This window comes from Megalopta genalis, chromosome 1 (assembly GCF_051020955.1).
Source record: "Megalopta genalis isolate 19385.01 chromosome 1, iyMegGena1_principal, whole genome shotgun sequence".
In the NCBI taxonomy this organism is placed as follows: domain Eukaryota; kingdom Metazoa; phylum Arthropoda; class Insecta; order Hymenoptera; family Halictidae; genus Megalopta; species Megalopta genalis.
In genome coordinates this window covers 7,899,868-7,912,425 of record NC_135013.1, presented here as the reverse complement: position 1 = coordinate 7,912,425, position 12,558 = coordinate 7,899,868, and the positions used below count along the sequence as shown (strand labels likewise).

At 29.9% G+C, this 12,558-nt stretch overlaps 3 protein-coding genes across 9 annotated transcripts; 2 read left to right on the top strand and 1 right to left on the bottom strand.

Annotated features, from left to right (window-relative positions):
* The first annotated feature begins 463 nt into the window (after positions 1 to 463).
* On the top strand, positions 464 to 3,061 carry LOC117228569 (mitochondrial carrier homolog 2). The gene is made up of 7 exons (XM_033484389.2): positions 464 to 743; positions 816 to 903; positions 1,025 to 1,193; positions 1,266 to 1,403; positions 1,485 to 1,671; positions 1,750 to 1,817; positions 1,899 to 3,061. The coding sequence occupies exons 1-7, from the start codon at positions 642 to 644 to the stop codon at positions 2,062 to 2,064; spliced, it is 918 nt and encodes a 305-aa protein (XP_033340280.1). The 5' UTR covers positions 464 to 641; the 3' UTR covers positions 2,065 to 3,061.
* On the bottom strand, positions 3,053 to 10,608 carry RN-tre (Related to the N terminus of tre oncogene). Of its 3 annotated transcripts, none has more exons than XM_033484528.2 (9): positions 10,552 to 10,608; positions 10,206 to 10,373; positions 9,474 to 9,707; positions 9,065 to 9,388; positions 8,766 to 8,953; positions 8,531 to 8,691; positions 8,095 to 8,415; positions 7,797 to 7,935; positions 3,053 to 7,019 (listed from the first exon to the last, which is right to left on the bottom strand). In XM_033484528.2, the coding sequence occupies exons 3-9, from the start codon at positions 9,626 to 9,628 to the stop codon at positions 6,592 to 6,594; spliced, it is 1,716 nt and encodes a 571-aa protein (XP_033340419.1). In that variant the 5' UTR covers positions 9,629 to 9,707; positions 10,206 to 10,373; positions 10,552 to 10,608; the 3' UTR covers positions 3,053 to 6,591. The 3 variants fall into 3 exon arrangements, with proteins under 3 accessions (XP_033340419.1, XP_033340416.1, XP_033340418.1); XM_033484525.2 differs by having other exon boundaries at positions 10,073 to 10,373; positions 10,552 to 10,606; XM_033484527.2 differs by lacking the exon at positions 10,552 to 10,608 and having other exon boundaries at positions 10,073 to 10,376.
* On the top strand, positions 10,357 to 12,541 carry LOC117228662 (selenoprotein F). Of its 5 annotated transcripts, none has more exons than XM_033484535.2 (5): positions 10,357 to 10,378; positions 11,595 to 11,708; positions 11,872 to 11,990; positions 12,078 to 12,199; positions 12,282 to 12,541. In XM_033484535.2, exons 2-5 carry the CDS (start codon positions 11,664 to 11,666, stop codon positions 12,461 to 12,463), a joined length of 468 nt encoding a protein of 155 aa, XP_033340426.1. In that variant the 5' UTR covers positions 10,357 to 10,378; positions 11,595 to 11,663; the 3' UTR covers positions 12,464 to 12,541. The 5 variants fall into 5 exon arrangements, with proteins under 5 accessions (XP_033340426.1, XP_033340422.1, XP_033340425.1 ...); XM_033484531.2 differs by lacking the exon at positions 10,357 to 10,378 and adding an exon at positions 11,362 to 11,516; XM_033484534.2 differs by lacking the exon at positions 10,357 to 10,378 and adding an exon at positions 11,365 to 11,516 and having other exon boundaries at positions 11,607 to 11,708.
* The last annotated feature ends 17 nt before the right edge of the window (positions 12,542 to 12,558 follow it).

The following is a 12,558-nucleotide window of genomic DNA, read 5'->3' as shown; positions in this document are numbered from 1 at the left end:
TCACGTTAAATTACATTTTTTGATTTCCCCTCATAATTGCCACTTAAAAATTCTAGATTTTTGAACAGTTGCGTTATAAGAGGAGTTAAAAAATACATTCCCCGCCCCAAAAAGCAAAACTGGAAATAGAAGTACATAAAAATAAAAACTTAAAAAGATTCCGTTGGTGTTAAAAGGAAGACGTCCGAAAATAGAAATACGCTTTTACAAGATAGAGTAAAAATTGACACGGGACCTAATTGTTCCGGGTATTTCAATGGAAATAAAAAAATGAAAGAAACAAGCTACCAGAAGTAGTACGGGGATTTGGAGGAAAGAAGACAATTTTATGGATCAAAAATAGTACTATGGTTTACATCACGCACGATAAAGTGTCTGTTGAACTCGCTACAGGCCGCCACCATCGAGCCTTAGGGCATTATGGTGGGGATACCGGCTATCCCCCACTCCCGTATTTCCCGTGGACCGTGAATATCATTGAATCACTCGTGTATGGTCTTGCGATATGCCTAGTAGTACCTAATAATCTAATGTTATTCAACTTTGTACCGTAACTGAAAAGAGATTGTCTAACCTTTATTGTAAATCATTAAGTAAACATTACATCATAGAGTGTTAGTCGACAGAAATTGTAGTTAATTATGATACAGGTGCACGAAGAGGAAACATCAATTTCTGTGATATGTCGGGAGATTTTTACTACCATTTTATATCCAATAGAATATGCCAAAGTATTAATGCAGGTAAAACATGCGTCACCGATAAACTGCTTGGACGTCAATAATTGATCACAGGCTTATCTATGTTTATAACAGATTGGATATGAACCGATTGTACCACGACCTGCGACAACTTTATTACTTAGACAGCCGGCTATGATTTTGCCTAATATATTTACATATGGTACATGATTTTTCTTCTCAGATTCCATTCTTATGTTGTTATGGGATCTAATGTATTTAATGTATTTCAATTTTTTCTTGTAACTGCTATGAAAGGCTTTGACTATTTCATTGTTTTACAGTGGCCTATATAAAAAATGTGGATGGCATTCTTGGATGTTATCGTGGTATTATTCCAAGAACATGTGCCTGTACCGTAGGTAAAATAGCTTTTGATAAAACATCTAAGTATATCAAGAAAGCAATAGAGGATATCGATCACAATAATAGCAGATATTCAAAGGAAGAAGAGTAGGTGTATATTTATATAACAGAAATTTGAGAAGCGATTAGTATAAATAATGATGACGATTTCTTCTTTAGTGAATCATGTAAGACATTTCTACTTAAATTCATAGGGGATGTAGTTAGTAGGATAGTAGCAACTATAATCAGTCAGCCATTAACAGTCATTACGATAAGGACAGTTGCACAATTTGTTGGAAGAGAAACAAAATACAAGTATGCTATCAATTATCTATACTTATCAAACTATTATTTTCATGTTAGTATAGTTATTTTCTTTCTTTTATGAATTTCAAGTGGATTATTCGGATCACTTATGGAAATATATAAAACGGAGGGAATTGCGGGATATTATACAGGATTGATGCCTAGACTTATTGGAAATACTGCTGCAATAATGTTATTTAGTTCATCTAGTTATCTTATTCATAAATACCTAGTTCATGATGAACAGGCAAAACCATGTGTGGATGCTACAATGGGTGTAAGTAAATTAATTATTTAATTGCAATAGGAGCAATGCAGTATAGTTCTATATTAATATTTATTGTGATATTTTCAGTTCATAGCGACAACAGTCACATACCCATTTTTAGTCGTATCAAATTGTATGATTGTTAATAACTGCGGGTGAGTTTTAATATGCAATTATATGCAACAATATGCACAATTCAGTGAAACATTGATATATTGATTTATTTCTCAATAAAGGTTGGCTGCTGGTCTTCCTCCACGTATGCCAATTTATAACGGGTGGCGGGATTGTTGGTTTCATCTGTCAGTTACTAACCAGTTAAAGAGAGGAAACAGTTTGTTCTGGCGTTATTATATGGGACAAAAGATAATCGTACATGGAGAACCAACATCTTTACATTAATATTACTTTCACTTGAATTTGAGAGACTAACAGTAAAACCAATTGTTACTGTAATATGTCTAATTGTATTTTCTATTACGCAGTAAATCTATTAACTGCTATGTTTGCATTTATACTACTTATTCATTTATAATTGGTTTTAATAATAGTTACATAAACTATTAACTGTACGTTCTTACTTTTCTTTGGAGTTTTGTATTTTCTTGATAAATTCTTTAAAATTGAAAATTGAACAGAATCTTTTCTATAAATACATAAAGCTATACACATTTTTTTATTTAGTATTGTTATATAAATACTAATGCGTTTATCCTTTTTAAGATGTATGAAACACAAATGTCTTTTGTGAGGTTTAAATGCCACATTTATATTCTATGTACATTAATACACATAGAAAATATGTATAGATATGAACAACAGAGTACAAGAAAATTTAATAAATTTTTATGACCATGTTTTTGTAAAATTTATATATACATATATATAGACAAATTTCAACAAAAATATGGTCAATCAAAAATGGAGTCGTCTAAAATTTCTCCTTGAAATATCTTTATTGTTCATCAATGTAATCTACATTATTGAACTCGTTTTTCCACTAGCTTTAACATTATACTAATCAAAATATGTACTATCCCACTTAAAAATAAGATAACGATTTTGAGATTTTGTAAAATGTGACCTTCATCGTAATAATTTCCTTAAAAATTATATATCTTTTCCTTTTTACATCTTTATATATTACTAAAAGACAATGAAGATATTTTAGGCGAAAATTTTAGGTAACTCCTGTATGTGTAAGTATTGAAACTAATTGTATGAAATTAATTAGTAACTATGGTTAGATACATCTGTGATGTTCCCGTGATTTTTTAAATCACAAGTCTCTTTGATTGTTAATTTTTAGTTACACTGAATGTGATTCTGTCAAAAATTTACTAATTTAACGTTGGTTAATGAAAAATAAAATTTCTTGGAAGAAGAAATATCAGTTTAATTCGTATTTTTATTTACTATTTCGATGGTTTCAATCAATTTACAACATGGTTTACCAGACATTAAGAAGTTATATGAGTATTGTATCATTAGATTGTGTTTTCTTTTCTAAATATCCTATGAATAATACACACAAGCCTATACTATATCGCATATTTTTCAAATTCTTGTATAAAAAAAATATCGACTTCAACTACAATTTTAAATATTACATAAATGTTTCATCAGGTATTACATTTGAACTTTCATTTATCTATATAGTGCGATAAGACGAATGTGAATAATGAACAAAACAATCAATATGTTATTTTTAATGCATACTTTTGTATTTTACAATCTAGTTAACCAAGAAGATCGTATAGCAGAAGCAAGTAAATATATGTAGCACTTTTTAATAAAGGCAATACTACAATTTATTTATTAAAATTACCTTTACCATTGTTTAATTTAAACATAATTGTCACTCCAAAATTATAGAAAACATGTACTACTAAGCACATACACGTTTTATATTACAGTCTAAAGGATAACATCTTTGTTTTAGATAGTATGTGTTACTGTTGAATCTATTAATTTAATTTCTTAACTTTGGGAATAAAAAGAATGAATTATTTTCGATTATAAAAACATTAAAATTAATAGTCTTTCACACTGCAGTATAAATGTTTAACAAATAGTTTGAAGAGATTTTATAAAATTCTCACTATGGTTTTATATTAATGATATAACTAAAAAATACTTGAGCCTATTTGTGACGTTTATAATTGTCAAAAGTTCATACCTTACATTTAATTGAATAGGAATGCTAAATGAGTAAAAATATGGTATTTAAAGTACATATAAACATAAAAATTAATGAACGAGTAAAAAATATTTGTAAACCTTAATATGACAGAAAGGAATGTACATTTTTAAATTTACGTAATTCACTGAACTTGTATTGGATTTTTTTATATTTTTACAATTCCATATTTGGCTTACAACTTTACCGATGTATTTTATGTTCTTGAAAGTTTAATGTCATGAAACCTCTAAAAGAGGTTACCATGTAACTGTACATTGAATGTTTGAACTTTTTTTACAATGCAATAAAGATTCAAACCGTTAACATGTTAATATTTATTTAACAAATATTACTTTACGGTATTAAATATAACAAGTGATTGCTGTCAAAAAAAGTTGATAGTTTTATATTCTATATACATTTAGGAATACTGTATGTTCAGGAATGTTTTACAGAATCAATCGGTTAAGAAGCATGTTTCTGTTACATTAAAACATTTTTTGTACATTTAAATAATAAATATGTAGCATATTAGAAGACTGTTCAATATTCACATTCCACGGCAAAAGTTCTGACAATGATTTTTTTTCTTTTAGTTTGGATATCTTCTCCAAGTAATATCTAATGAAAGATTTCCTTTCTCAGTAAATTCTACGTATATACAATGGTATATATGTCACTGATCATTATCAAAAGAAGCAAAACTTAAGATAAAAAAGGGACTAATAGTACTGTGGCAGTATTATACTTAACATATTTGTAGAATGTAATTTTTTTTAAGGATATGATTATTATTTTATAATCATCTCTACCAACTAAAATTTTTATGCTTTTATTATATCAAAATCATATGAAATTATGTCACCAACTCATACTTGTTCCCGAAATGAACGATTAACAAATTATCTTACATATTTCAGTGTTCTTAGAATAATTGACAATGTGAAAACAATGTGGTGACAGTATCTGAATATAGATAATTTCAGATATTTCGTCATAATAAAACATAAATTCCTGAATATTGTGAGACTCTATGGTAAAAGTAGTAATACTTAGCATACTACTTTTGGAATTTACACGAAATTAAATTCTAAAGCAACAACATTTTGATTCTCACCTATTTATAATCAGCTAAAGAAGATAATTCTGTTTCTCTGTGTCTTATAGAAGATAAAATGCATGGTTATTTACTTGTTAAATATTTCTAGAGTATAGAACTTTATGTATACTCGTTTACGACATATGCGATAGTTATAGAAATTTTCAGAGAAATATACACAATACTGAAAATATAATAATGACTATTAAAAAGATTCTATATGCTTATAGTATTGTAACAAAAATATCGCTTTTAGTATTATATTTACTATGGAAAATTGACTCATATTTGTATGTATATATAATGGCCAATTTATAGTAGATTCCAAAATATTTTTTATAATGTTCGTTAAATGGAGCGATTTAGAAACACATACTTTACAGAAATTATCTATACATTACGTTAATTGTTTATATTTCTATTCGTAATGTGGTTGCAATGCCTTACATATACGTTAATATTCGTATAATACTTTAAAATTTCGTCGTTTTAAATATTTGACTAAATATTATAATTAATTTTAGTATTTAATTCGTTTTTCTTCTGCATAAAGTTCTATCATCTTATTGTTCTTTTAAGTATAGTTTCGTACGATATAATTTGACACATGACAAATATTATGCTGTTATTTTTATAATTAATCAATAAGAGACAGGAATATCATTTCGTTATTCAGCGTCTTATTGACTGTTAATTAGAGACAATGGACTAAAAATTACAAGTTTCTATTGCATAAATTTCAATCATCTCTATTTTCCCTATAAACATAAATTAGGCCATAGCAAAAGTGTTAAGAGTAGTTGTCAGTAAGCGCAAACGGCTATAATTATTCGTGACTAGTGCATATAACATACACTGATTTATGTTCGAACAAGAAGTATCATGGTATATCACGTTTATCATTAATTCCATAATCGCTACTTTAAAGAAAATGGTAATTATAGGTATGTGCATACTTGAATTTATAATACAATACAGATTTAGAATTCTGTTCATCTAAATCAGTGTTTAATATCAAGCTGATGTGATTAAATTTTAATGAAACTTTTTACAAGTAAAAATTTTGTTCTGCCAATCCAGAATGCATATGTATATACATTAGAATTTGAAAAATCTATAATACAATCTAATGTTTTTAAATAAATATAACATATTTCAAATTTCTTAAAAAAATATAAAACCAATTTTCGTAAGTCTCTATAATTCTTAGTTTTATAATAATTGATTTCTCAATATTTCAACATCTGTAAATCATTTACAAGTACCTCAGAGCTGGAGTATATTTGGATCATTTTCTTTTAGGAATGATAATCAAAATTATTATATTCAAAATCATTTAGTTTTTAATATAATAGCGATATTAACTGTATGTCTGGATTTCTTAATATAATAAAATGTAAAAATAACATTAAGGCCAATTTATATATTATTTTGAAGAAAAACAATGTTCTGTACATATCACTTTATATGCTGGCTTTGAGGTCCAGATACATGCGATTATTATTCTGCATTGGTAGATTAAAATTTGTACACACAGAAAGCTGTCATTAAAATCTGAGGAAATTACGTGGTATAGTTCCCTCGTGAGCGTAATGTCATGAAATGGTTTTTACTCGTGCATGGAATTAATGTCTGTCGAGTGAATAGATTATTTCAAGTCCAACTCAATTTCTGGGCTTTCTAATGAAAATGGTTTGAGATTCTCCACTATTGGCGTTTGATCAGGGTCGACCCGTATCCGGATCCTGTTAGTCTCTAAAGACCGTGGGAGCGTACGTGGAAGATCATCTTTGTAAGACTCGGATATGGGTGAACTATATGATACATAAATTCTTACAACATCTGGACTCGGCTGAGGTGGCGTTGCTTTGGGTGTGGGTAAGCCACCGCTGCCCGAGCTAGCATTCGAAATATTACTTTGAGTATCGAGGCTATTGTCTAACGCTTGACACCGTGTCGCCGAACTAAATACGGAAAGGTCGGCTGTCGATGTAACAGACGTGTCTGCCAATGACCGTCGCGAGCCATTGGGAGAAGTTCCATCGTCAAGATTCGGATCAAGTGAGAATTTGCTTCCTGCACATATATTCAATTTTTATTATACTGCAATCGAATATTGGAACAACCGCGTCTTCCAACAGATTTTGCGTAAGTATAATATACATTCAACTTAAAAATTGTCTCTAACACTAACATCATCATGCCTTTTTCTATGTGTGCATAATAGAAAAATTAACATTACATACTACGAGTTTTTCATTGTAATTATTATTCAAATGGCAACGAAAGTTTGACACACTCTCAGTTCAATAATAAGCTAAGGTAACAAAAATATAATGAACATTCATATACTCAAATTTTGACACACATACATGCCTTTCTTATTTGTTTCTCTATAGAAAATCTCTTAAAGGTACTATACATATAGTTTACAAAATAATCACAGTCTACTGCCTCTTGCTTCTATCCTATTTTGTATGAGAAATTATCAATGAAAATTTTGAACACAAATTTAGAGGCATATCTAACTTTGTTTTGATGATATTGAGCATGTTAATGGTAAAGATTTATTTGTGACTATTTGTGACTGTCGATCGTGATAATTCAAAATCTCTTTTAGACTATTTTTTGTAAAGTTTTCTCTAAATATCTGATTATTAGCGTACATGATAGCTTTTTTGATAAAACCCTATTTTTAAAAAATACCTTACAATCTAGTGCTATATATAACCATTATATCAATCTTTGAATCTCTGTCTTTCTCCACATCCTTAGTGGTATTTTCTTGTATAGAATGCAGAAGGCAAGTATTTATATCACCATGTACTATGTTTTCATTATATTGTAACTCACCGCCAAGACCACAATCAGTTGGTTCAACAGGTGTTGTACTTTCTCTACCGTCTTCGGCGATCACCAAATCTCTACGTTGTGTTATGGATTCACGCATTGCATGCTGTGCTTCACTAAATTCTTCCGTTCGTCTTCCAACCTAGGTGTGATATATTATAATATGAAGATCAAACTATACAGGATATATTCAACTGGATTAGATCCATTTTGAAGTACCAGCAATGTGAAAACATTACACACTACAATATTTAATATGGATAAATTACCTTGCATAAGTGATAAGTTAAGCATAAATTACCTTGCTTGCAAATGAAGGTTCTTTGAATGTACCAAATGGAATTCGTGGTAACTCATGTGGTAACGGTGGACCAGGATAATCCAACTTAGCACGTTTTAATTCTTCCATACTGCGTTCCATGGTACTTATTACTGTATCATCATCAAAGCAGAAATCTTTTTCTAATTTGATTTGCAAATAATTACAAAATTCGTCTAGACTTTCCATTGGCATCAGAAAACGTTTGTGCATTTTCATGATTGTATATGCCATAGCCGGTAAAATTCGGTCGCCGTCTAATAAAAATATGTCCCAGATTCGAAGACCGAGACTAACAGGTGTCTGTCATAAAGAAGAACTTATTAGTAATAATATTTAACCTTAATACATATATATATATATATATATATATTGTAACGATTAAATAATGGTAAAAAATTAATGAATATTCCTCTACCCTCTCTTGGAAAACAACAAAGAACCATTTTAATGCATAAAGAATGGAATCGCAGCCGCACTTGTCAAGCTTTCTCTTTAATTTCGGCAAAAATTTATTCATGATTTTATCATGATGTTCTATGTAACGATTTAGTTTTGGAAATCCATCAACATAAAATCCTGAACAGAACATATATCCATTTAATTGTATTATAAATGATTCGTGATTTTAATTATGTAAAATATGATCAGACCATGCATAGTATATTTCTTATCAGCCAACAGTACTGAAAGACCCCAAAATGCATCCTCTTCATCCATATATAATAAAAGTAATCCAGCTAATACAGACATCCCCTGACAATAGCCTACTTCCATATTGTACATGCTATAAGCAGCCAACACATAAAACATGGATCGTTGTTTTATGCTATATCGTTCTCTGTTAATGGAAAATAGATGTTTGATATTACATACATATATCAAATACATATATTAGAACATGAATTATTTAGTATTGTTTTGCAGCAGATTATAAATATCATTTACACACCTATAATTGATATGATCTCTATATTGTCTAGCTACATCAGCATCAATTTGTCTTATTTCAGTAGACCACTGACGTGCAAGTTTCAACATTTCGTCGTATTTACCAGCTTGCTCTTTTTTTAAAGTTTTTATACCCAAAAGCAATGCCCAAACTTGACCACGAAACCTATTAGGAATTCCTTTGTAAACTCTACGTCGTAATTTTTCTTTAGTAGTGGAACTATCCCACTGTTTTGTCATTTTCTCCCACTTCTTTAATCTTTCCATTTCCACCCGATGACATTTAATTTCATTCGGGTCCGGTTTTTGTGGCAATCGTTTATCACTGAAATATTACAATGAAAAATTAATGTAATAAACTATACAAATGATACAAATAGAATCACTAAAAACCGCAGTGTAATAATTACTGTATGAATCCATATCTGTCAGTAGTATGATATACTTCATAGGCAGGATCTTCCCAGGAATCAATCTCTGCTCCATTCTCTCTACCACGGTCATAGCAGCTAAATATTCTATCTCGCTCTGCAGCAGACCGTTTCAATAATTCTTCCTCATTCATCCCCCGTGAGAATTCGCAACCAAACTCTTACAAACATGCCGTCTTGTTAAAAAGAGTCCTATTTATGTTAGGCTGTTATCTATAACACAAACAATATTATTAATCGGATATTAACCTAATAATTATCTTTTTTATATTTTCAGTAATCTGATAACAATGTTAAATTACAATTAGTTCCATTGTAAAATTATACATACACTAACTTGACATTAAATGTTAAAACAATATTAACTTTCTCAATTTCGATAAAATTGAAATATCAATTGCAACATAAAATCTAGGCAGGGATATTGTGATTTATTTTGTAAGCTCGTGGTAAAAGTAACTGCAATTCTATATTGCAAATTACCGATTTTCTAAAGTTAACGCACTGCATATTGACAAGAAAGAAGGTTATATACATTGAAATCAAACGATGTCCCTAGTGAAGGATGTTGATCTTACCACTAAGAAATTAATTATGTTACTATAGACACTGCATGATTAGGTATTAACTAATTTTCTTCGTTTCATATTACATAGAAAATTGTTTCCTCATAACAGCCACTCATTTAGCAAAACTGCCGTCCATACATACCAGTACACGCAGTTCAAGCCGGATTCGGATGTTTCCATTCTCTTTTATGCATCAGCGCTACCAACAGATTTGTCATAGAATCCAAACAAGTATATATGTAGCCATAACAAAATTGTCAATCTTTTCTTTACTATACCAACACCAGATACCGCGTCGACAATTGCAGCACTAAAGTAATTGAAATTATTCTCATTATTATCTCTCACATGATAGACATTTTATTGCTATAAATATGTATGAAATTCCTGCGATTTTATTGAAAATTATTCTTCAAGATTTCCTATTTTTATACAATATCTTATCTCCTACTTATCATATTCTAAATTGACTTGTTTTTACTACTCACACAAATAATGACGCAGCTACAATCATCTATTTACTTTGTATTATGATAGTGTTTTCACTATAATGAAATGTAATAATCTTTTTAATTAAACAGTTATCTATTTAATTAAACAGGAATGAGTATGTACTTACAATTAAAAGGATGTTTTATTATCAGTACACGATCGTGACGACTTATCTCTTCAATAATGAAATAAAATATTTACTACGTTCAAATCGTTTTAGCATATAGTAGAACGAACATGCTAATTCAGAATATACGTACAAAAATCGGGAAAGATATTGTTATTTAGTGAAGATTTTTATTCTATAAATGATTAAAGTAATTAATATTGTGTAATCTGGTATCTACTATTTCAGCAATAATATGTAGCTACGAAAATACGTACGTGCTTATATACGATAATCTGATTATCGTCATCATTATATCTGATACTCGTGTTGTGAACCAATAACAATAATTCGAGTAAACAATTCCTATAGTACTAGTAGTGGAAATTGTGTTCATAGGATTGTAAATTTGCTATCGATAATATCGATCCTCTACTTACTTGCGAAATAAGAAGGCAAAGGTTCAGCCTAGAAATACTTTCATCTCATTCGATTTCGTATAAAAGTACCGCTATTCAAAAGTCATAGCAATAACGAACAAGAAAATAGGGCTGTAATCCAATTATAAGGCACACGTATTTGATTATCCAGCATTTGATTATGCGTCCACTCCCTCTCACCCCCCCCCCCCCCGAATCGTCATCATATTTCTTATCATTATCGTCGTTTGAATATGCGCGCTGTATGAACTTAGAGCTCCCACTTCATAAACGTATCGTAATACAAATGAGGTATAGAGAATACTCTATTCTCGCTAAGAAGCTTAAATTTCTGAAATATCAGCTTCTGAAACCCCACTTTTGGGTGACAAAATAATTCATTGGATATCAAGTCTACTCTTATACCTTGTCCGTGGTATCGTATCGTATATTCTCTGTTTACAGGTGATTTGTAGCAATTTGTAGTGTATATGCGATTGTGTTGTATTTACAGACTATGTTGCAGATTTGAAAGAAATACTTAAATTATATTCGATGCACACGGGATATATTGGATAACACAATGGATATTTTAACAGCGATACAATTACTTTCATTTGGTTTAATGGTAAGTATCAAAGTTATCCCTTAACCTCTTATCTTTTTCATTAATCATATGGTACGTGTAAAGTATTGCAGACATAAACGAGTACAGTAAAGACATAAAATATTTGTATCGCGCGTTTCTTGATGATTTTAATCAATACATGGAATTAATATTGAATTTCCAGGTAAATATTGTAAATGCCGAATTTTCAGCAGACGATTGTAAAAGTTTAGGCTTTAATAAAGCCAATTTACTCTGTTCCACATGTGAAGAATTTAATAAACGTGGCTTACCGGAAATATGGCAAGTAACAAATATATTATGAGTGCACGCTGCTAGGTATTGATTTTATACTCTACAAATGGATTATATATTATTTATTCATTTCAGGGACAAATGCAAAGAATGTTGTCTAAAAGATGACGATTACGATGCATCTGGATCAAAACGTTATCCGCATGCTCTTCTTGAAGTCTGCACTTGTAAATTTGGTGCATATCCACAAATTCAAGGTAAAAAGGAATACACATATTTCATTATGGACTATTATCTCATCTGTACGTGTGTTATTACTCTTTATTTGATTAATTTCAGCTTTCATAAAAAGTGATAGACCTAGCAAATATAAGAACTTGCAAATAAAATATGTTAGAAACTTGGATCCAATTATTAAATTATTGGATGCTGATAACAAAGTTGAAGATATTCTAGATATTCACAAGTGGGATACTGACTCTGTTGACGAGTTTCTGGCTACTCATCTGTCTATGGACTAACGTTACCCATAATAATTCTATGCACTGTGTTTGATTAAATTCTGTATTTTAACTGTAAATAATAATTTTTCTACGTAATTGATGCGTTGGTGATT

Coding starts and splice junctions, on each gene's coding strand:
- RN-tre (XM_033484528.2), bottom strand. CDS start 9,628: ATGAATGAGGAAGAATTATTGAAACGGTCTGCTGCAGAGCGAGATAGA. Junction 9,389..9,473: donor GACAGATATGGATTCATACA/GTAATTATTACA, acceptor GTAATATTTCAG/TGATAAACGATTGCCACAAA. Junction 8,954..9,064: donor AGAGATCATATCAATTATAG/GTGTGTAAATGA, acceptor TTCCATTAACAG/AGAACGATATAGCATAAAAC.
- LOC117228662 (XM_033484535.2), top strand. CDS start 11,664: ATGGATATTTTAACAGCGATACAATTACTTTCATTTGGTTTAATG. Junction 11,991..12,077: donor CGTGGCTTACCGGAAATATG/GCAAGTAACAAA, acceptor TATTCATTTCAG/GGACAAATGCAAAGAATGTT. Junction 12,200..12,281: donor TGCATATCCACAAATTCAAG/GTAAAAAGGAAT, acceptor GATTAATTTCAG/CTTTCATAAAAAGTGATAGA.
- LOC117228569 (XM_033484389.2), top strand. CDS start 642: ATGATACAGGTGCACGAAGAGGAAACATCAATTTCTGTGATATGTCGG. Junction 1,404..1,484: donor GGAAGAGAAACAAAATACAA/GTATGCTATCAA, acceptor ATGAATTTCAAG/TGGATTATTCGGATCACTTA. Junction 1,818..1,898: donor ATGATTGTTAATAACTGCGG/GTGAGTTTTAAT, acceptor TTCTCAATAAAG/GTTGGCTGCTGGTCTTCCTC.